This window comes from Tupaia chinensis, unplaced genomic scaffold, assembly GCF_000334495.1.
Source record: "Tupaia chinensis unplaced genomic scaffold, TupChi_1.0 Scaffold000680_1, whole genome shotgun sequence".
Taxonomy (NCBI): Eukaryota; Metazoa; Chordata; class Mammalia; order Scandentia; family Tupaiidae; genus Tupaia; species Tupaia belangeri.
Window position 1 is genome coordinate 169,714 of NW_006160204.1, and position 22,710 is coordinate 192,423.

The following is a 22,710-nucleotide window of genomic DNA, read 5'->3' on the forward strand; positions in this document are numbered from 1 at the left end:
GCCCTGGAATCAGGTTCCTCTACCTTAAAGCCCAGTCATTCCTCCTGCTCCACTCACCCAGAATCTATGGACCCAGTCTGCTTGCTCACTTTACTCAAATCTTTACTCAGACAGTATTTTATTTGGTGGGCATTCATAAACATGCAATATAAACTATAATAACATGCCCTTATTGTTTACCCCTATATTCCTTTCCTTCCGTGTCCTAATCAAACCTCAGAAACACATAAGTATGTATGAGTTTGTTGTCTATCTTCCCCACTAAAATTGTAAACCACATGAAATAGAAACTTGTTTTTCTATTTAATTATCTGACATATTGCCATCTCCTAGAACAGTTCCTGATTCACAGTAAGCAGTTAATGAATATTTGCTAAATCATGGAATGATTGACTGTCTAAATAAATACACATACATATATAGTGATATTCATTGCAGGTAATCTTTGAAATAAAACATTAAGTACCCAATATCAGAAAAGTATTACATACAACAGATATATCCATGCCAGGAAATATGCTATAGCAGAAAAAAAAATGAAGCAGCTCTCTATGGACTAATACAAAAACAAACAAACAAAAAACCCAAGACATAGTATTAAGCTAATTTTTTTTTTCAGAACAATATAAATAGTATGATAGAATTTGTAGAACACTTAGGAGTGACCTCTTATTACATAAATTGGGTGGAGAACATAGTGAAAGATGCTACTTCATTGTTTGAAATAATTTTAGCAAAAGATACACATTTGTATTACTTGTATAATTTAAAGACATAGACAAATAAGAAATTCAATGTTAGAGTAGGATAGATAAAGAACATCTGCTTTTATCTCTGCAAAAAAATCAAACAGAATTGGGGATTTTGACATTCTTCATAGTGTACCAAGATGTCTGGGATGGCTCCATTTGGGGTACTGAAGGTGTGGGTAAGGGACAAGAATTGTTGGAACAAAGCTTGGATGATACTGAACCAAGTATCTGCTGATGTCTCCTTCCATCATCTTTCCTACTTCCAGCCATATACATGCATTTCTGTGTTACATATCTTAGGGTGAAATGTAAAAGTGAATGTTTCTACGCTAAAATATATCACAGATCTACACATGTGCTCCCAAATAGCCATGTCTGAAAAAAAAAAAAACTATACGTAATTGTTAACAGACATTACCTCTGCTGTTTTACTAAGTTTAAGAACTTTTTTCTTTCCTTGTCACATTGCAATGCAGATAAGTACTTTATTTTATATAAACATTTATAGCTTGGGTAGTATGAAAGAAAATAACTTTTTTAACTTAAAAATTGCAAAACTGAAAACAATCCTACTGTTACCTTGTTATGCAACACACAGAGTAAGTCTGCAAACCAACGGAAGGATTGGATATCTCTGCACACCCAAATAAAGTACAGTCTTCTAAGCTTGTATGGTTTCCAGTCATCCCTTTAAAATGAAAATAACATAGTGGTGATTAGGATGGCAATGCATGTATGCATGTGTGTGTGTGTACACACATTCTAGCATCTTAGACAGCCTTTAATTCTCAAATGTATTTGATATACAATATATAGACTCAAAGACATGACATACTTGATGAATGTGGGTGTCTATACTTGTGAATATCATATGCATGGTATCTATTTCAAGTTGAAGGCCGTAAGTTGAACTCCTGGATCAGAATAAGATTGGCTCTTGTATCTCAAAAACACAAGTTCTCTATTTTCAGTGAATTCTATCACGGAGCAGGGCTTCCAAGGTCATTGGGTCTTACCCTGGCTTCTAGGCAAAATGAGCCAAAACCATTCCAGAAAGTTGGTTGTTTATCCCCTTCTTAATAATCAGTAAGGAAAGAGATTTCACAACCATCCACTATGTAATACATTCCAGCAACTCATAATTCCAAGTCTGGATTCGTATTTATAATTATGAAGTAGGATTGAGGTTAAGAAACTGTTCTTCCTTTCTTATAATATTAGGTGTCCAAATATCTTGCAATGTGTTGTCAGAAACAAATGATTTCTGGCTTAGAATATGGTCATATTTTTTGAGAACCTCAGAAAACTTCCAAATTTACAGTGATATTAAGAACTGAAATATAATATCATTCACTTCAACTTGTTTCTCTTTTGGTATTCCATAAAACAAATTTTTAATACAAATTGTGTGTACTTAAAAAGTGAATGGAATACATTTGAAAGTAACTTCCTGCTGTCATTGTGTTGTGTTCTCAAGAAAATTAATATCAAGCAATTAACTTTTACATATAATTCAGGAACTAAAATAATTGAAATGGTATTTCCTGGTTAAGTGATCTTACCTTTGAAATTTATTTTCTTCACTCTGTTTTAAATTTTCTGAGTAATAACCCAAGGAATGATGTGTTCATTTGTCATCATCCCTGAAAAGTTTTCCCTGAATACTTCTACATTAATCCCAGCTTTTTATTTCTATATCCTATTAATTTGTATTTTTTGTCATATTTCTAATATTTAAAAAATTCTATTTATGAATTTCTCATTTTTTACCTGCCCCTTTTGAATGTACAATTTCTTAAAATATAAAGCTAACAGCTTCTTCTATTTATTTATTTTAGTTTGCCATAGGGTACAAGCAATTACTGGAGAGAGAGAGAAAGTAAGAAAGGACCCTCAGGGGAGGTGGCCATGCCACAATCCCCTCTCTTCCATTCTCCTCTTGGGATTTTGGGTATGCATGCACACAAGCCCAGTGTATTTCCCAAGCTGTCAAGTCTGGGACTTGAACTGAGCAGTTGGTCATGTAGGATCCAGCTGCCTTATCTACCATACCATGGGCTGGCCCTTGAATGTGCAAGGACAGGGATTCTGTTTTCATTCACTACTGTATTTCCAATACCTATAAGATTGATTGGCACATGAATGCTCAAAACAAAACAAGTGTGTTGACTGAATTATGTGTAGGGCCACTTACTACTGATGAGGAAGTAGAGAAATGAAGGGTGGTGAAGGACTTTAACAGAGGAGCATGACAGAGCAATGTATAACTGCAATACTGACAGATTGTTTTCTTTTCCTTTTTTATAAGAATTACTTTTTAAATTATATTCATTATTATTATTTTAAAATTTGCCATAGGGCATGTGCATGCATGAAAGAGAAAGAGAGAGGGAACGAGAGCGAGCACAACCAGGTCCGAGACTTAAATCATAGTTGGCCATGTGTGAGTACAACGCCTTAACCACCACACCACCTGCTGATCCAACATATTTTTCTCAGAGAACAAGTTGGGAACCACAGACCACATGTTGAGAATTACTGAGTTATTCCCTTCATCAGTCAATAAATGGAACTTCTTAAAAAATGAGTAGAAGAATTCTGTAATGAACTATTTCACTAAACAGAGAGATGTCTGAAATATTGGCAGTTCTCTGTTTGGACTAATAAAATGGATCAAAATGACATACAGCAGGGTGTTGAGTATTGATGCGAAGGGAGTTACTCCAATGCCTCCAGCCACGCAGAGGCTAACCTCATAGTTGAGTGATTCCTCAAATGGACTTCCAAATGGACCATCAATGTACAACCTGTGGAGAAGGTGGGCAAAGGTGAAAAAAGTGAAAATGAGTTCAATTAATTTTTTATAACAGCAAATATGCTGATCCAATTTCTAGCCTTTGTTATTGTTCAGACCTTATTTTATTGTTTCCCATGGTGATCTAAAGTGAGTAAGAAACGCTGTGTATAAACTGTCAGTATTAAAGGAAATACGTGAGAGCCTAAGCATGCCATTTTGAGGCGGGAATATGAATTAAAAGTATAGAGACACAGAAATAGAATCATGCCAGATAGGTCAGGACAAGTTAAATCTCCAATCACATTATATTGGACTCACTGAAAAAGACCCATTGCTTTGCTATGTGTAAACTCAATCATGTTCCCTCCCATGGCATGCTCAGTAGGAGAAATGTTGACTTTAGCATTCACTATTTGAACAGGAGAATAAGAGAGAAGGAAAAAAATCTGGCACTGTTCCTCCTCTTGGCCTGGTTAGGTTGATAAGTACAGAAGTGGCTGAAGAACAATCACAAACGAAGCTCTACATACTCTACATGTGTGCCTATATCACATGTGTGCATGTGTTAGAAAGACAGAAATCCTTAACTGTAACAGAAATTGCTAATTGTTCACTCAGTATTCCTCCTCCCATTCATTCTTAGTAAAAGAATATTCATTCTATTCAGGGAAATAAAGTATCCAGCCAAAATACCACACTTCTCAGATTCCCTTGCATCTGTTTTGGCTATGTGACTGTGCTCTGGATCCTGGATCCTCTTTCCAACTCCTCCCCGCACACCCTCCCCACTCCCCACATAGCTATTCTCCAGTGTTTTGAAATAACTTTGGCCACTAAGACTAGAACTCAGAGTTCTTGTCATTTACCATGGGTGGGATCGCAGACGATTACACTTATCCTTTCTAAACCTGATTTCTTTCATCTATGAAAGAAACGACAAGATGTGATGGTCCAGAACAAGCCAGCATCAGAAATGCTTTTTGTTAAGGGGATCTGCAAGTGCCTATCATGCTCTGTGAAGCTGTCTGAAAGGTCTGGCATCAATATAAGAAGTGAACTAAGTTCAGTATGAATTGGGAAATATAGATGGTTATTTGTTTTGACCTTAGAGAATCAGATGTTTTTCATTTGAAATGCTGTTTTCTGCACAAGGTGAGACAAAATTTTGCTTTTCTTGGAGGAAGAATGGAGATGAAGTTATTATAACAGTAACTATTTGGCAACATCTAGTTTTTTTGAAGGAAGCAAAAAAGAAAGAACTTAAATCACCTTTTACATATTTAAATCAATTAACTTGCAAAATAACTGCATTTCATTTATAAGCAGTGTGACTTTCTTCTAATCTTAGTATATAGGTTTTTGTTTTTCTTTTTCTTTTTCTTTTTTTTTCTTAATTGCCATTGGGTGCGTGAGCTCATGGTGGGTAGAGTGGAGGAAGAGAAAGAAAATGAGAAAGCACCCCCAACAGGGCATGGTCATGCCACAATCCCTTTTCCTCCATTTCTCCATCCTGTTGGAATTTTGGACATACATGCACATACACCCAAGGTGTTTTCCAAGCCACTGGGGCCAGGATTCAAACCAGAATCAGCCATGTGTGATCCAGCTCCCTTAACCACTAGGCTATGGGGGCTGGCCCAGTAAATGATAATTTCTTTTTAAACCTTATTTATTTTATTGAGAAGGAGGGAGATAGCAATAGAGACAGAAAGACAGAGAAAGAGAAAGAAAAAGATTTCTGACAGGGTCTTGTAATATCACTTCACCTTCCAGCCAGCCAGGATCACCTACAAGTACACCCAATGTGCTCTGGTCAACCTGGAGAACTGAAACCAGAGCGTTCTCGCATGGCTTTGGTATAAAGCAATGCACTAACCACCTGTGCTACACTGTGATAAGGTTACGTTAAGATGTGGTAGGGGATGAGAAGTAGCAGTCCACTTTGTTTGGAACAATTAAAGGAAAAATTCTCACCTGCAGAGGGCTGGCTAAGAAACCTCTGTAATTGATTAGTAATCATTGCTTATACAATCTTGTGCATGAAATAAAAGCAACCATACTTGAAAAACCACTGTGATCAATGTTCAGCTCTTGGTATTTTGAATTATGTAATCAAGGTTTTACAAACAGAAGCCAATAATTAATTTAAGGTCTGCAAGAGAAAAACTCTTTGGCCAAGAAATTCCCACAAAACAAGCAGATGACCAAAATTATATTCCCATACACAACCATTATGAATGGATAAACAACATAACTGGCTTTTAACTGCTGGTGACATGTTCATTTAAAGTATAAGAGTTCATAATCTGTTTCTAAAATCATGATCAAGCTCTGATAACATTTCCTTCTTCCAGAACTGATAAGATGGCCCAGAAGTTCTACATCTTATGTTAAAGGAGGCAGTTTCCTTTTTTAAAAAAAGTTTATTTATTTATGTATTTATTCTGAGAGAAAAAGAATACCTGCACAAGGTCCTAATACCACAGTCTACCCCTTCAACCTCAGCAAGGCTCAGACAATGGGTACATGTGTGTCGGGGAGACCTCAGGGAGGTCTCTGGACCTGAACCCAGAACCTTCCCAAAGTGCCATCAACTGGCCCCCGCAGGAGGTAGTTTTTATTCAAAAACATTAAGATGGGTTTTTAGGGCCAGTCAGTGATGTGGTGGTTAAGGCAGCTGGCAATGGAAAAGTTCAGTCCCAGGTCCAGCAGCTTTAAAAACACACTAGGTGCCTGTGGATGTGTGCCCCAAATCCCAAGACAAGAATGGAGAAGAGATTGCAATATGGATATGCCTCATGAGGGTACTTTCTCACTTTCCCTCACTCTCTCGTTTTCTGTCCCTCTCCAGTGAGTACATACACTACAGCAAATTAAAAAAAGAAAAAAGAAAAAGAGATTTTTAAACTTTTGTTTGTTTGTTTGTTTGTTTGCCATAGGGTCTGTGTGCTCACTGGAGTGAGAGAGACAGAGACAGAGAGAGGGAAAATGAGAAATCTCCTCCCAAGGGGGATGGCCACTGCAATCCCTCCTCCTCCTTTCTCCTCTTGAGATTTTGGGTACACATATACACGTGCCTAGAGTGATTTTCAAGCCACTGGGTTTGGGAATTGAATTACATTTGACCATGTGGGAACCCAGTGCCTTCACCACCATGGCCCTGAATTTTGAACTAAACAAGAACTTTGGTCTACTTTCTCTCTCAACTGACAGATGATTTCTGACTCAAAAGCAAACAAAACAACCCAAAAATACAAAAATGACCAAGTCTGAAAAGATGTGTGATAGCTGAGAATGGAGGCTGGGGCAGCAGGAGAGTAAATGGCTCTGGGAGGCACAAGACAGAACCACATGGCTTCACTCCTCTCCTAGAAGCATCCACTTCACTTCCCAGTGAGTTCTGAGATGTCTGTCACCCAATCTCCGGCCACAGACAGCCTGGCCCTGTCCTTGAACCAATTCTTATCTGTCAGGAATGAATTCTTCTCTCACTCTGCAATAAGGCATCCTCTGCTGCTTACCCATCAGCCTTGCACCTGCAGAGCTTCTTGACTTAAAACATCTCTACAATTTTGGGAACCAGCAGTTAGCGTAATGGCTATGTCGCTGGATTCCCACGTAGTCGACCGCGGTTCGTGTCCTGGACCCGGTGGCTTAAAACTCACGCCGGGCGCGTGTGCGTGCGTGCCCAAGATCCCGAGAGGAGAATGGAGGAGAAGGGATTGCGGCGTGACCATCCCCCCTGGGGGGTGATTTCTCGCTTTCTGTCTCTATGTCTCTCTCTGTCTGTCTGGTGAGCGCACGCGCGCCACAGTGAAAATTTCTCAAAACAAACAAACAAACAAAACAAAACAAAAAACATCTCTACAATTTCAGCAGCACCTCAGTTTCTGTAGGATTGTTTAATTTTATAGACCCGATGACGGGATTTTTACTTGTGAATCTCAGCCCGGTGCTGGGACCTACTTCCTGCTACCAGAACCGCCTCCTTCAATATCTCGCTTGCCTAGTTTTGCAAATATCAAGAGTTCTGGTAATCCTCATCACTGCATTCCATTCCCTAGTCAGAATACTACCTTGTGTGTCAGTCTCTCATCATCCAGGTGTTGGGACATCACACACTGTACAGAAGAAAACCTCAGTAGCAGGTAAGATAGGAGACAATAATTCTTCAATGAAAGACAATACTAAGCTATCATGTACACTGTGAAGAATGTTGTGAATAGAGATGACTGTAGAAACTACTGGAATGGGCGCCACCACACATAGACAGGCACAAAACAAACCCACAAAATCCTTTCTGATTAATCACCTCTGAACAGATCCTATTGTTCAGAGCCATATCTGTTATGTAGAACCATGTGTTGTATCTTCTGCAGGATCCAGTCTGAAAAGGACACTAAAGCACCCTACAGGGGCCTTTGCCCTTGCCCTGAGGTAAGTTGTAACTTTGAAAAATGACAGAACAGAGTTGACCATGAGGGTGGTGGTGAGGATTCATTTTTGCAAAAGGTCAGGTGTTTCGTACCATTTTATTTGAACATCACAAAGTCTACCGAGGTTAACAGTCAGGTCCTGTGTATTCCTCAAAGCAATACTAGATGAAAGATATCTCCATCAACTCCACTTAAAACAGGAAAATAATAAAAATAAAATGATGCTCAGACAGACTGCCTTTTGTCTCCCATCATGGGGACAGTAAGCCAAAATATGACTCAGATGAAAAGCTTGAAGTTAATGCCAATCTTTCGCTCTCCTCCCATCCAGTTCAGTGGTCACCATGTTCTATTGAATGTGCCTCTTAACATCCTTAGCCATCTATCTGCTCTTCCATACTGCTGTCACCTTTGTGCATCCTTGAGCACCTCCCATGTGGATATGAAATACCAACTAGCTAGTGTGCTGGCCTGGCTCCAAGTGGTGCCTCCTGCCCCGTCTTGCTCCATGATAAACTTATGAGAATGAAAATATAATTATTTTTCTTCCTATAAAATCATTTCATGGCTCACCATTGTCTTCAAAGCAAAGTCCTAGCTCCTTCAGGGGCAACCCAGGCCTATCACAAACTGGCCCCTGTCTTCAACTGTCTTTACACTCCCATCTCTCCACTGTGTCCGTGTCTGTGTGCACATGTATATGTATGCACAGGTGCATGTACATGCAGACACACACAGAGTTTACAGTCAGCTGGAAGTGATCCCTCAATGATCCATCCAATTCCACAGCCCCATAAACGGTTATGCTCTTGCCATGCTCTTTGCAGTGCCTAGAAAACCTCATCTGGTTCACTTCATGTCTCATGCTTTTACTCAAGGGGAGGAGTAAACGTTATATGAATTACCTAGACAGGTAATTTTTCTTTTTAGCTCTCTTTTCCCACAAAATTCAGTGCATTCTCTACAAACAGATCTTATCACTGCTATAATTTTTTCACTAAGCTGATTCTGCTTTTCCCCAACTGGACTCTAGGTCCCTCGAAGTCATATACCACATCCTAATCATTTTTGTATTCTCAGACACCGTGACTGCTTATGATGCATTGTAGGTATGCAAGTATTGGGTGGATGGACACATGGAAGAATGGATGGATGGATGAATAAATGGCAGTGTAGCTGAGCTAAGGATAATATAGTGGCCAAATGGATCTGAGTGCGAGACCCAATTCTGTCATGTGACTTTGGGTAAGACATTCACTCACTTTTTTAATTTTTCCCCCATAGAGTACATGCACTCATTGGAGAGAGAGGGAGGGAAAGTGAGAAATCACCCCATCCTCCCCAGGGGGGGATGGCTACACCACAATTCCTTCTCCTCCATTCTGCTCCTGGGATTTTGGGCATGCATTATTTTCAAGCTGCCATGTGTGGGACTTGAACCACCATCAGCCATGTGAGAGTCTAGTGCTTTAACCACGACGTTACCTGCATAATGGCATTTACCTCTTTGAATCTCAGTCTTCTAATCTGAGATGATCTCATAGAAAATGGTAAGGATGAAATGAAATAGGTATGAACAGCACATAGCACAATTCCTGGTTTATAGAAAGTGTTCTTTATGTGTTATTATTTCTTTTTTTTTATTATAAGTGAGAATCATTTAGCTCAGATAACAGGTACCTCTAGATGGTTTATTATAAGTGAGAATCATTTAGCTCAGATAACAGGTACATCTAGTTCATCAGGCTGAATAAAAATGACAGAAGAGGAAGGGAGAGTCTCCAGTAGAAGAACTCAAAACTTTTTTAGGTAGTAGAAAAAGTGGAAAATAAAGGAAATCTGAAAAGGTCATTTGAGGCTTTGTACTATAAAGATATCACCCAATATTACTATTTGAAGCGTGAGAATCATTTAGCTCAGATAACAGGTACATCTAGTTCATCAGGCTGAATAAAAATGACAGAAGAGGAAGGGAGAGTCTCCAGTAGAAGAACTCAAAACTTTTTTAGGTAGTAGAAAAAGTGGAAAATAAAGGAAATCTGAAAAGGTCATTTGAGGCTTTGTACTATAAAGATATCACCCAATATTACTATTTGAAGCCATTTTTAAGCAGCAAATTGGGTGGAAACATTTTTATTGTCTAAACAATCAAAGTTGTTCTTTGGCAGCAAACCAAGCCAAAGAGAAACAGTTCTGAATTTTGTCATAAATAATATTCCTCTCTCTAAACAGTTCTTATATTAGACAGCTCGAAGAACTCAATCTTTATGAGAACCAAGTACAAATGTTTCATTCCAATATTTTTACGATATTTTTATACATAGCGTGATTAAATCTTCCAGAGCTATTGGGCCATGTTTTGCTGGCTTAATTGCCAAAATGGTTGCAAGTCATTTGTGAGTAAAATTATGCCAAATGTCCCCAACCGTTTTATGTGTCCAACCTGCATTTACAAGGATAAGGATATAACTAGCTCTAGTTTAAACCCATTTTTAAATCTAAATCCTTCAGAATTAATTATAATAACACCAGCAAGGAATAAGCAAAATTTTATCTCTATTTCCTTTCCCCAACTTATAAATCGAAAGATATTTTGTATTAAGTGTACATTCTTTTTTTTTTTTTTCCTCTCCACTTATCTATTTCTGACAACTCATGCCCATAGGGTTTTCTTGGAACCATGTCTGTAACTCCATCCTGATGAGAACAGATGTCCATGGCTTTGGCCATGGGTCAAATGAGAGCTCATGAATATAAGAATGTGGTTAATAAATATTTTTATATTTTAAAACAGTGGTCCCTGGCACCACTGCAGACAATGTTTTCTAAACAGCTCTCCCTAAACATACACACACACACGTACATGTGCATATACACACACATGCACGCATGCATACACACACACACATGCAATACAGAAGAACTGGTCAGTTTTCCTCTTTATGAATATTTTTCATTCATTTCTATATCTCATAATTTGCTAGATGCCTCTTGAAAACAAGATGCTAGATAGTACAGAGAAAATGTGTTGACTAGCTAGGAACCCCACGCCAAACTGAAATTACCACAGGCTATATTAACCAGGGAACAGTGGATGTACATAAGTTACTTTATGCTCTGTAAATTATCCCTCTGTGACATGAGATAATATAGAGGAAGTAAGTCACTTCTTAACCCATATATTAGGTCTTAAAACATATTTCTCATGAATACAATCTATGTCTAACTAGTCACTTGAACAACTGGAAAAGTGAGGAGAAATCTCAATGTAAATAAGCATATTATATTGTGAATGAAACAAATTTTAATTATTAGATTATATTTTCCACTTTGTAAAAATTTTTCTGTCACAAAATTACAAATACCATTGACTTGCAGTTATCTGAAATAATGATAAATGAGAGTATATTTGAGAGGGAAGACTATGGAGAATAAATTAGATTGTTTAAAACCACAGATAATAGGGACCAGCAGATGGCATAATGGTTATATTGCTGGACTCTCAAGTAGTCAACTGTGGTTTGAGTCCTGGACCCGGCAGCTTAAAACTCACACCGAGCACATGCGTGTGTGTATGTGTGTGCCCAAAATCCCAAGAGAAGAATGGAGAAGAAAGGATTGCTATGTGGCCATCTCTGTGGGGAGTGATTTTTCTCTTTCTATCTCTCTTTCTCTTCTCTCTGGTGAGAGCATGGACCCTATAGCAAAAATCTCTTAAAAAGAAAAAAAAAAAAGAAAACCCCATAGATAATCCAAAATTCCTTTTTAAAAAATTATTTCATTTAACTTCATTTACTTATTTGTTTATTTTATATTTGACCAGAGAGGGAGAGAGAGAGAGAGAGAGAGAGAGAGAGAGAGAGAAAGTGAGAAAGCAAGACACCAGGTCCAGGAATTGAACTGTGGTCAGTCATGCGGGAGTCCAGTGCCCTTAACCACCAGGCTACTTGCCAGCCCCAATCCAAAATTACTTCTGAATAAAGTCTACACATACGAGTGTCTGCCCACTCATATTTATTGATTTGGCCCTTACCGCAACTCTCTGCTCTTCGACACTGACAGTCTTTATATGGGCATTCATTACGTGCTCAGAGTGTTTATTTTTTATATCTTTCTCTGGACCAACTTAGTACTCCCTAGGCACAAGACAAATAGAGTTCTCTGATCTCTTCTCTGTCCCACTCACACCTCCTAAAATTCTCCTGCCAAAGTGACATTAAATAAGCAGATAAAGTACTTAATAGTCTATAATTTAAATAAATTGCATTTAATCCAGAATTGCTTATGAAACATTATTTACTCCCAGAAACTTTTGCCTAGTATGTTTTCATTTGATAGTTCAGAAAGATGAATTTTAGAAAGCTGCTAAGTGGACACCAAAGCAGTGCCTCACATTAACAGCTCATAACAATTTAGAAATACTGAATAAATAGTACTCCCCTAGATATGAACAAGGGCAGCGTGACAAATGTCTCCCGAGATAGCTATCCTTCATGGTCAGTCAGCGAACAACCTATTTCCCTAAGGCGTTCAGCAACATGCAAATCTAGCTCGTGTTATGTGCAATTTTAAATGAATAATGATAAATAACACTAGTAGTGAAAATGGAGTATTTACTATGTACTGCACTTAGTTCTGAATATTTTGTTTATGAATTCATTCAAACTTTCTATCACCCCTGAGGAATAAATATTCTTTTTTTTTTAAATGAATTATTTTATTTAGCTTTATTTATTTATTTATTTTTACTTGACCAGAGAGAGAGAAAGAGAGGAGAGAGGGCAAGAGAAAGTGAGAAAGCAAGCCGCCAGGTCCAGGACTTGAACCACAGTAGGCCATGTGGGAATCCAGCACCCTTAACCACTTGGCTACCTGCTGGCCCCAGAGTAAATATTCTTTGTAACCCCCTTTCATGCAGGCAGAAGTGAAACACAGGGCAGTAGGTTGCCCAGCACACAAAGTCAGCCTGTAAGAATCTGCCTCAGAGTCTGTACTCTCAACTACCACAAGACGGTGTGTGTGTTATCAAGGAATGGCTTTCATTCTTTTGATTGACAAGACTCCAAAAAGCATCTGCCCCAAGGTTAGACACTAAAGAAGTATTGAGACATGGGTATCTCTGTTAAAGATGAGACTGAGTCATCAGTATCTGCTACTGACTGAAGGTACGTGTCCCACTAACACTCAGATTTGTATGTTGGAACTCTAATATCCATTGTCATGGTATTTGGAAATAAAAGCATTGGAGGAAACTAGGCCATGAAGGTGGAGCTCACATGGTGGGACTAGAGCCCTCACGGAATAAATGAGAAAGCTGCCTTCCTCTCTCTGTTCTCTCTGCCAGGGGAACACACAAGAGAGCCATCTGCACACCTGAAAGACTGCCTCTCACCAGTCACCTGATCTGCTGGAATCTTGATCTTGGACTTTCCTACCTCCAGAATTATGGAAGATAAATGTCTGTGGTCTAGGCACTCATCTATGTCAATTATTATAGCAGCCAAACTAAGACACTGTCAGAAAAGCAACCTAAGAACAAGGATATATGTAAGGCAATACAGTTAAGAAAGTGAGGGCAATAGCTACAGATGACCATCTGAAAAGACACTGTGACTCCCCTCCAAGAAATTGTGAGAAGGACAGTAAGCCTAAGGGGCAGCAAGGCAAGTCTAATCAACTCTGCAAACAGCAGCTGTGGTAGTATTATGTCCATCTCTTCAGGCACACCCCTGCTCCCTGTCACCTTCTACTTGAGCAATGCATGCATGAAAGAGTGCATAGGTGCATAAACATAAACAAGATAATTAAGATGCCATATTTTTTTAAGAAAATTGTTTAATTTTATTTATTATTATTAATTTTTAATTTGGCCAAAGAGAGACACAGAGAGAAAGAAAGTGAGAAAGCAGGCTGCCAGGTCTGGGACTCAAACTGTAGTCAGCCACATAGAACTGACCAGTGCGATACATAAACAAGATAATCAGGATTCTATATTTATTTTTGTGTCTAAAATTAAGTGAGCATTATTAAAGCTAAATATGACAGAAAAAAAGTCTTCTAGAAAGCAAAACTTACTGAATCCTTTCTTTGTAATTTGCTAGAGGATGAGTACATTCACTGGTGAGAGACACCCCCGATGAGAAAGCACCCCTGATGGGAAACACTTATGCACTCATCTTGCAATCCCTTCTTTTCCATTTCTCTGCCCTTTTGCAGTTTGGGGCACGTATACATACACTCAGGATATTTTTCAAGCCCTAGTCCAGAACTGAAACCAAGTGGTCAGCCATATAGGATCCAGCTGCTTTAACCCCCAGGATACTTGTTGGCCCTCGAAACCTTTAAAATCATGTCTACATGTAGTTACTTTGAAAACCACTTGTTACAATATAAATAATTTTAAAGAAAAATAATTTAAAATATATATATATATATCCTGATGACACAGCATTTAAGAAAAAGAAAAACTAGACCTAATGCAGACAGCTTACTGTCTGCATTCTTCTGGAGTTCCAAGTCACAACTGGGTTACTCTTGGAAGCAAGTCTTCATTCTCTGACTCAGCTGTTAGGAGCCCTGGACAGTATACTGCAGGAGATGTCTTAGCTGGTTACGTTAAGTCATTCAGGGTTTTCAGAAATCCTAAGATTATATTTGTCTTTGTCTACACAAATCTCTCTCAGAAATATGCACATTCCCTTCTCAATATTCCTTTTGCTTACTTGGGATAATTTCTAGATTGAATGAAGGGCAGAATCTCAGAATCTTGACTAGACGGAGGCAGTAGTAAATCTCGAAATCGTTCTGTCAAAAGAAAAACATCAAGTTGTGAAAAAAATAAGCCATAAAAATCATTTCAAAATGGAATTATTTCCTATTTTTCTGTTAGTCATTTTGGATGTACATCCGTGTTAGAGATCTATCCAATATTTTATATACTCTTAAAACATATGTCTATTTTTCCTTAATGGCTACTTACATTGTTATGATGAAAATATTGCAATTGCAGCCCATCCACAATGATAGGTAATTGTACAACCTTCTGCAATGCTGGAAGCCATACAGAAGTGTGGGGTTGGTTCCTGGGTTACCTTGTAGGCCCTGAGCATCCATGTGTGTGCCCAAAATCTCAGTAAGAGGGGCAAGGCTGAGGTTTCACTTCATGAGACCCTATTGAGTACATTTTACTTTCTCTCTCTGTTTCCCTCAATAGAAAAGTAAACTTAAAAAGTTGCAATCCCTAGAAATGTAAAAATAGCAATATTTGCTAATTTAGAATAAATAAATTCTTAAAGGTTATAGACAGCATATATGACCAGTAAACATTCCAAGAGATGTACAATCTCATTAGTTATCTGGGAAATGTGAAGCAAAACCACACAGCACTAGGTATCATTCACATTATATGCCATTCAATTGACAAAAATTCATCTCATAAGACCAAGAGTTAGCAAGTGTGGATCAACATAAGCTCTTATACATTGTCAGTGGGAGTGAAAATGGGTACAAAACTTTAGAACACAGTTTGGCATTACTTTTTTTAAGAAAATTGTTTAATTTTATTTATTATTATTAATTTTTAATTTGACCAAAGAGAGACAGAGAGAGAAAGAAAATGAGAAAGCAAGCCACTAGGTCTGGGACTCAAACTGTGATCAGTCACATAGAACTGACCAGCACCTAACCACTGCACCACCTGCCGGCTCCTTGGCATTGCATTCATTACATTTTAAGTTTATTCTTTGCCTACCTTATGGCCAATTATTTTAATTCCTAGGTATGTACCTGGAGAAACTTTCACATGTGTCTTAGACAGCAAATAGGAGTACATTCATTGGGAGCCAGCAGTTAGCGTAATGGCTATGTCACTGGACTCCCATGTAGTCAACCGTGGTTCGCATCCCTGACCTGGTGGCTTAAAACTCACGCCGGGTGCATGTGCGTACGTGCCCAAGATCCCGAGAGGAGAATGGAGGAGAAGGGATTGCAGCATGGCCATCCCCCCCGGGGGGTGATTTCTCACTTTCTGTCACTCTGTCTCTGTCTGTCTGGTGAGCACACACGCCCTATAGCAAAAACCTCTCCTAAAAAAAAAAAAGAAAAAGAAAAAGAAAAACCTCCTGGCAGATTACATATAGCAGAATACAATTTTTATTGAGTTACAAAAAGCAACTAGGTAATTTATCATTTAAGTATGTTACATAGAGAATAAAGCAAACCAGTGATGAAAAAGGAAAGATACACAAAATTCGGAATAATGGTTACTTGATAGGAAGGATAAGAGATGAAACAGGAGAGAAACAAAAGGGTTAGATATAACTAACAATGTTTCATATGCATTAATTATAGTACCATAAATGCGTTAATGAATAAATAAAGAGACCAACAAAGAGAGCAAGCCATTAATCAAACTTGGATTAATAAATTTCAATATAGAGAAAGCCTTGGGTCCAGTGGTTAAGGTAAGCGGATCCTACATGGCCAACCATACAGTTCAAGTCTTGGACCCAATAGCTTGAAAAACACAATGGGTGAATAAGCATGCTTGCCCAAGATCAAGCCAGGAGGGAGAACTGGAGAAGAGAATGCAGTCTGATCACATCCCATGGGTGTGGGGGGGGGGGATTTCTCTCTCTCTTTTTCCATCTCTCTCAGGTGAGTACACTCTCTGGCAAATAAAGAAATTTAAAATAAATAAATAAACCTCAAAACATATAAAGTTTATCATGAAGGACTGAAAGAAACACATACCATAGCTATCTGCATTGCATAGAGTAATCAATCCCTCTAATACTAATTCCATATGTCCAGGATGGATATTCATCTCTGAAGTTATCCCTCTAGGAAGGCTTCCTTGATTACTCCATGATTCTTTCTTTTTTTCCTCCTGACAAATTTGGAATAAGTGGCCGTATTGTGCCCTCCTAGTAAACTCATGCTTACACTTTCACAGAATTTGTCACACTATGTTTTTGCTTTTATATGTATTTGTCTATCAGCCTTCTCTCCCTTTCTAATAGATGGTATTATGCCTAAGAATGCAAAGCATTGTGTGATACATATTAAGGTGCTAGATGAATATCTCTGGAAGGAATATCCAACTTCCATTTTTTACTGGACGATAGTCAAGGTTAATCGTGATGGCTCATATAAAAGACCAATTGGCCATATATCAACCAGCATCAGGCTGAAATTGAGTGCAAAGCTAAAATTCCAACGCTCTGGTAAATCCATCACTAACTGAAGGTAAGCAATTTCCACAAAATACTGCAAATTTACAATTGATGACAACTGCTATTCCAGGTTGCTGAATAATAACATGTTAAATCATTTGTGAGATTGGTGGTCACAAAATATTACCGAGAAGCAGAAGGTAAATTTTACCATCATCCTGACTCACAGTGTAACTGGCTTCTACTCTGGTTTTCATTCTCACCACTCTGTCCTTATGATACATTTGCAGAGGAGCTAAATAAGATTCGAAAACAGAGGTGGCTGTACTCTGAATTCTGGAGATCCAAAACATCCCCTGTATTGCTCTCCTTTAAGTCCACTTACTCTTTAAGTTCATTTTATCAAAAAATTAAATTACATGATTGACTGATGTACTATTTTGGATCTATAACATTAATATTAATTTCAGTGAAATGACTAGGACCTCTTTTGATGATATATGACTCTTGCTTTTCAGTTGTCCCATTTTTAAAAAGTTAATGTGCTTATTTCATGAGAGATAGAGAGATAAAGAGAGATACAGTAGCTCTGACAGGGTCCCAGGGCTGTGAGCTATGCCCAGCCTCAGCCCATCTAGATCACAGGCATAGACAAGCCTGGTATACTCAGGAAAGTACCTGGATGTGAACTGGGAACCTTCCCATGAGGGTCTGTCCCACAGAGGATCATACTTAAGTGCTCTGCCACTAACATGGTCTTCTACTTTCCAATTTATGCAGCACTCATTAAATAGTAATTGGTAGAGTTTATATTTTTCCATTTTAGCCCTTTCTAAAAAACGAGTTTTAGAAAATAATCTAACACCAAACAACAAACAAATACTTTCTAGATCAAGTAAAGAATTGTTCAATTAAACAGCTAGATCGGGTATGATATTCCTTGGAAACTGCAAGTATAAAGTTTGCTGAATGGTTCCCAAAGTTATCTAAAAGGAAGCAAAACTCAGAATTCTTCAGGCACACAACTACAACATAGTACATAATTTCCTTAGCAAAACGTCTCTGTTTTTTTTTTTTTTTTTGGAGAGATTTTCACTGTAGGGCGCGTGCGCTCGCCAGACAGACAGAGAGAGACATAGAGACAGAAAGCGAGAAATCACCCCCCAGGGGGGATGGTCACGCCGCAATCCCTTCTCCTCCATTCTCCTCTCGGGATCTTGGGCACGCACGCACACGCGGCCAGCGTGAGTTTTATTTAAGCCACTGGGTCCGGGACACCAACCGCGGTCGACTACGTGGGAGTCCAGCGACATAGCCATTACGCTAACTGCTGGTTCCCTCTTTTCACATAATCAAAAAGAACATTTAAGTGTAAATATGGAGGAAGTTTCTAGAGATGACATTATATTGATCAGACTAAACACACATACACACACAAACACATACAGTAAAGCAGCATCACAGAGATCACTCACAGACCAACCCAAACTATGAAGAAGGCTATAATTAACTCTGCTGCATTTGGAGCGTTCTCTCATCTGAATGTCACAATGCCAGGAGCACCAAGTGAACGCGCATAGATACCATGAATGTGAAGAAGTCTGGCCAGCTGTGGTGGCACAGCAGTAACACAACGCTCTGTGATGCTGAAGCCTCAGAAAGTTCTGGTTTTCTACCCCAAGATCTCCATGTGCACATTGGGCCTGCTAGCCTGTGATCCAAAGGCTGGGGTTGAGCGGAGGAGTCAGACTCTGCTGCGGATGTTTCTCTGTCTCTGTCTCTCAGGAAATACAATAAATATATAAACTTTATAAAAGGGGGAAGAGGGGGTGATGGAGGAGTGTTATTACACCAGACTCAATGTGATAACACAAATGTGGGAAGATTTTGGGTTTGTATCCCAGGACACCCTTGTGCAGTCTGGGGGTATGTGCATGTCCCTGATCTGGAATGGTTGAAGTTGGGGGTGAATTGGGTCATAAAAACCCTGTCGGGGGGCCAGAAGGTGGCGTGGTAGTTAGGGCGCTGAACTCCCACATGGTCAACCACAGTTCGAGTCCCGAAATCAAAGGCTTGAAAATCACACCAGGGATATGTGTGTGTGTGTGTGTATGTGTGTATGTGTGTGTGTGCCCAAAATCCTGAGAGGAGAAAGGAGAAGGGATGGCAGGCAACATAGCTACCCCACAAAGAGTGACTTCTCACTTTCCCTTTCTCTGTCTCTCTCGCTGGCAAGTGTGTACCCTATTAAGTGAACCTAAAACAAACAGACAAAAAAAAAATCCTTTTGGGTGTGCATGTTTGTGTGTCTTTTCTCTCTCTCTCTCTCTCTCTCTCTCTGTCTCTCTTTCTCATGGAAGAAATAAATGAATAAACTTAAACAAAATTTCACATAGGGACCAGAAGATGGAGTAATGGTTGCATGGCTAGACTTTTTTTTTTTTGTTGAGGTGTTTGCTATAGGGTGCATGCATTCACCAGAAAGACAGAGAGCACCAGAAAGACAGAGAGAGACAGAAAGACAGAGAGAGACAGAAAGACAGAAAGCAAGAAGTCACCCCCGGGGGGGTGGGGGGTGGGGGATGGCCACACCACAATCTCTTCTCCTCCATTTTCCTCTCGGGATCTTGGGCATGCAGGCACACACGCCTGGTGTGAGTTTAAGCCATCGAGTCTGGGGCTCGAACCACAGTCAGCTACATGGGAATTCAGCGACATAGCCATTACGCTAACTGCTGGTCTCAGCTAGAGTTCTAATGTAGTCAACTGTGGTTGGAGTCCTGGATCTAGTGACTTAAAACTCATGCCAGGCACATGTGTGTACTTGTGTGCTCAAAATCCCAAGGGGAAAATGGAGGAGAAGAGATTACAGTGTGGCCATCCCCTCTGGGAGTGATTTTTCATTTTTTGTCTTTGTCTCTCTCTTTCTCTCTGGTGAGTGCATGCACCCTACTGTCAAAAATCTCTCTTTAAAAAAAAAAAAAAAAAGGTCACATATATACACAAAAAGGAAATACATTAAGTACCTTGAAATTATGTTATTACATTTCTACTTATATAATTCTATTAAGAAATTTCTAAATGTGAATTATTCATTTTACTCCATAAATGTTTTATTTTCCTTATGAGAATAAAGATAAATGGTAAAATTTATCCTCAGAAAAATTTGAGTAAATGAAAATTATTTGTAATTCTTACATTATTCCTTTTCTAGTGTTTCAGATTTCTGCCTACCAATTATTTCATTAGCATCCCATTTTTATCTGATTCTGGAAAAAAGGCTACATAATTTGATGTTTCCTTTGTTAAGTAACAAAACATGTAAAATGCTAGTTCCTTCTCTTGCTACAAAATGTGACCCACGAGACGATCTGCTTTCTTCAGCAAACCCAAATAACTTAAGAAAATGGCACAATTAGCCTACTCTTAGAGCTCATTCCTTTCATAGGGCTTTTCAGAACAATGTCATTAAGGCCACTGAGAAGAACCAAAGCATTTTCTGCCAAATTATATTGTGACGAGTTGACTAATGACATGACAATGTCTGAATACAGTCTCTCCAGTAGAGGATATAGCATAATACCACCTTTTGTAGTCTTTCACCCACTTTTACTTTCTCCCATTCAATCAACAAAAAACTTTTAAGACTACCAGACCTGGATGATCTACTGCACACAACTGCATTAATTTGGGTTCTCGGGATCAGCAAATGGGAGACAATACACTTAATTATTTAAGAACAAAGATGAGAAAAATAAGATGTTATTTTCCATTCTAATGAAAGCTTCCTTGTCCACTTATGGTGAACCAAGGGTTTCATTCTCCCATTCCTGGAAAATGCCAATTTATAATCCTCTCCTCCCCCAGCCAATTCCTAATTCCCGCCCCCACCTCCCGCAATATGCACACACTATCAGCTGCAATAAAGATTCACACTGACAGCAACAATTTCATATGCAAATGTATTTGTTCTAAGAAGAAAACAAAATCTTCTAGAAAGAAAAGGAATTAAAGAGGAAAAAGTAATGCTGGTTAATGCTTTTCTTTCATTACCAAAAAAGTCCTTGACATCTAGAGGTAGGATCATAGCTACTTAGTGGTTTCAACAACCATGCAAGAACCGTGTTGTTGGATGGTGAGTCCTTGTCAAATAGGTTTTGACAGCCTCAATTCTAGTTTTCTTTCAGGTGGTTCACTCTCTCTATCAGTCTCTCCTCAGACTACCTCGGAAAATGAATATTTGAACTACTTTGAGTATAAGATTATCATAGACAAGGAAAAAAGATGAGATAAAAATCCCTCTAAAGGCTGAAAATATTCCCCTAAAAAAATAAAATGAAACAAAAACCTCATGAGAAGTTCTTCTCATTTTCATTAATAATTTGTTTCTTCTTTTTCTTAATTCTCATATTGGACTCAATATGTTGGTTTTAATTTTTTTTTTTTTTTGAGAGATTTTCACTATAGGGCGCGTGCGCTCGCCAGACAGAGAGAGACATTAGAGACAGAAAGCGAGAAATCACCCCCCAGGGGGGATGGTCACGCCGCAATCCCTTCTCCTCCATTCTCCTCTCAGGATCTTGGGCACGCACGCACACGCGCCTGGCGTGAGTTTTAAGCCACCCGGTCTGGGACGCGAACCGTGGTCGACTACGTGGGAGTCCAGCGACATAGCCATTACGCTAACTGCTGGTTCCCAGTTTTAATTTTTTTTTCAAAAAGCATTGAAATGAAACCTTTAAGGAATATTATTTAGCTCTGTGAAAGACTCAACCTTAGGTTTTATTTTCCCAAAGAATTATTTATTTAATTTCATTTATCTTTATTATTATTTTTTTAACTCACCAGAGAGAGACAGAAGAGAGAAAGAAAGGGAAAGTGAGAAAGGCAGTCACCAGGTCTGCGACTCAAACTGTGGTTAGCCATGTATGAGTTCCATACCTTAGCCACCATGCCACTTGCTTACCTTAAGACTCAACCTTAGTTTCAAAAACACCTGGCATAATGTAATATAGTACTAGAAGTTATATCACAGGGAAGTAGATATTACTTTCAAACTCTAACTTTGAAACAAATTCGGTACAATGATTACATTTAAATATTTATTTTACATGTATTTTGTAATAAAAGCTGAGGATAATTTTATAATACAGAAGTATTGTGAGTATATATGATTAAATGTATACCAAATGACAAATCTTTCTTTGCTCATACAGTGTTCAGTTACTTAGAAGCAACAGGCAATGAAGGGAAAAACACCATTACTAAATAGATCTTAAGTATTCTCTCACCACACACACACACACACACACACACACACACACACAGAGTAACTAAGTGAGGTGATGGAATGTTAGTTTGATTGTGGTATTCACTTCACAGTGCATATGTTTACAAAACATTATGTTGTACACCTTGAACATGTACAATATTTTTTATTGGACAACTGTACCTAAAGAAGAAAACAATAATAAAAATTTCTTTGGGAAAAGGAAAAAAAGACAATAAACTAGACAGAAAACCATTATTTTTTCTGCTCTTCCCAAATATTT

The 22,710-nt window shown here is 38.6% G+C and overlaps 1 protein-coding gene across 5 annotated transcripts in view; it reads right to left on the bottom strand.

Annotated features, from left to right (window-relative positions):
• The window catches only part of NOX4 (NADPH oxidase 4), a 158,301-nt gene that overhangs the window by 18,513 nt on the left and 117,078 nt on the right, over positions 1–22,710 (bottom strand). For all 5 annotated transcript variants that reach the window (XM_006160334.2, XM_027776539.1, XM_027776538.1 and 2 more), the window contains 3 exons: positions 14,708–14,789; positions 3,440–3,559; positions 1,332–1,440 (listed from right to left, as the gene is read on the bottom strand). In XM_006160334.2, the coding sequence (XP_006160396.1) occupies positions 1,332–1,440; positions 3,440–3,559; positions 14,708–14,789 (311 nt within the window). The remainder of the gene's footprint in view (positions 1–1,331; positions 1,441–3,439; positions 3,560–14,707; positions 14,790–22,710) is intronic.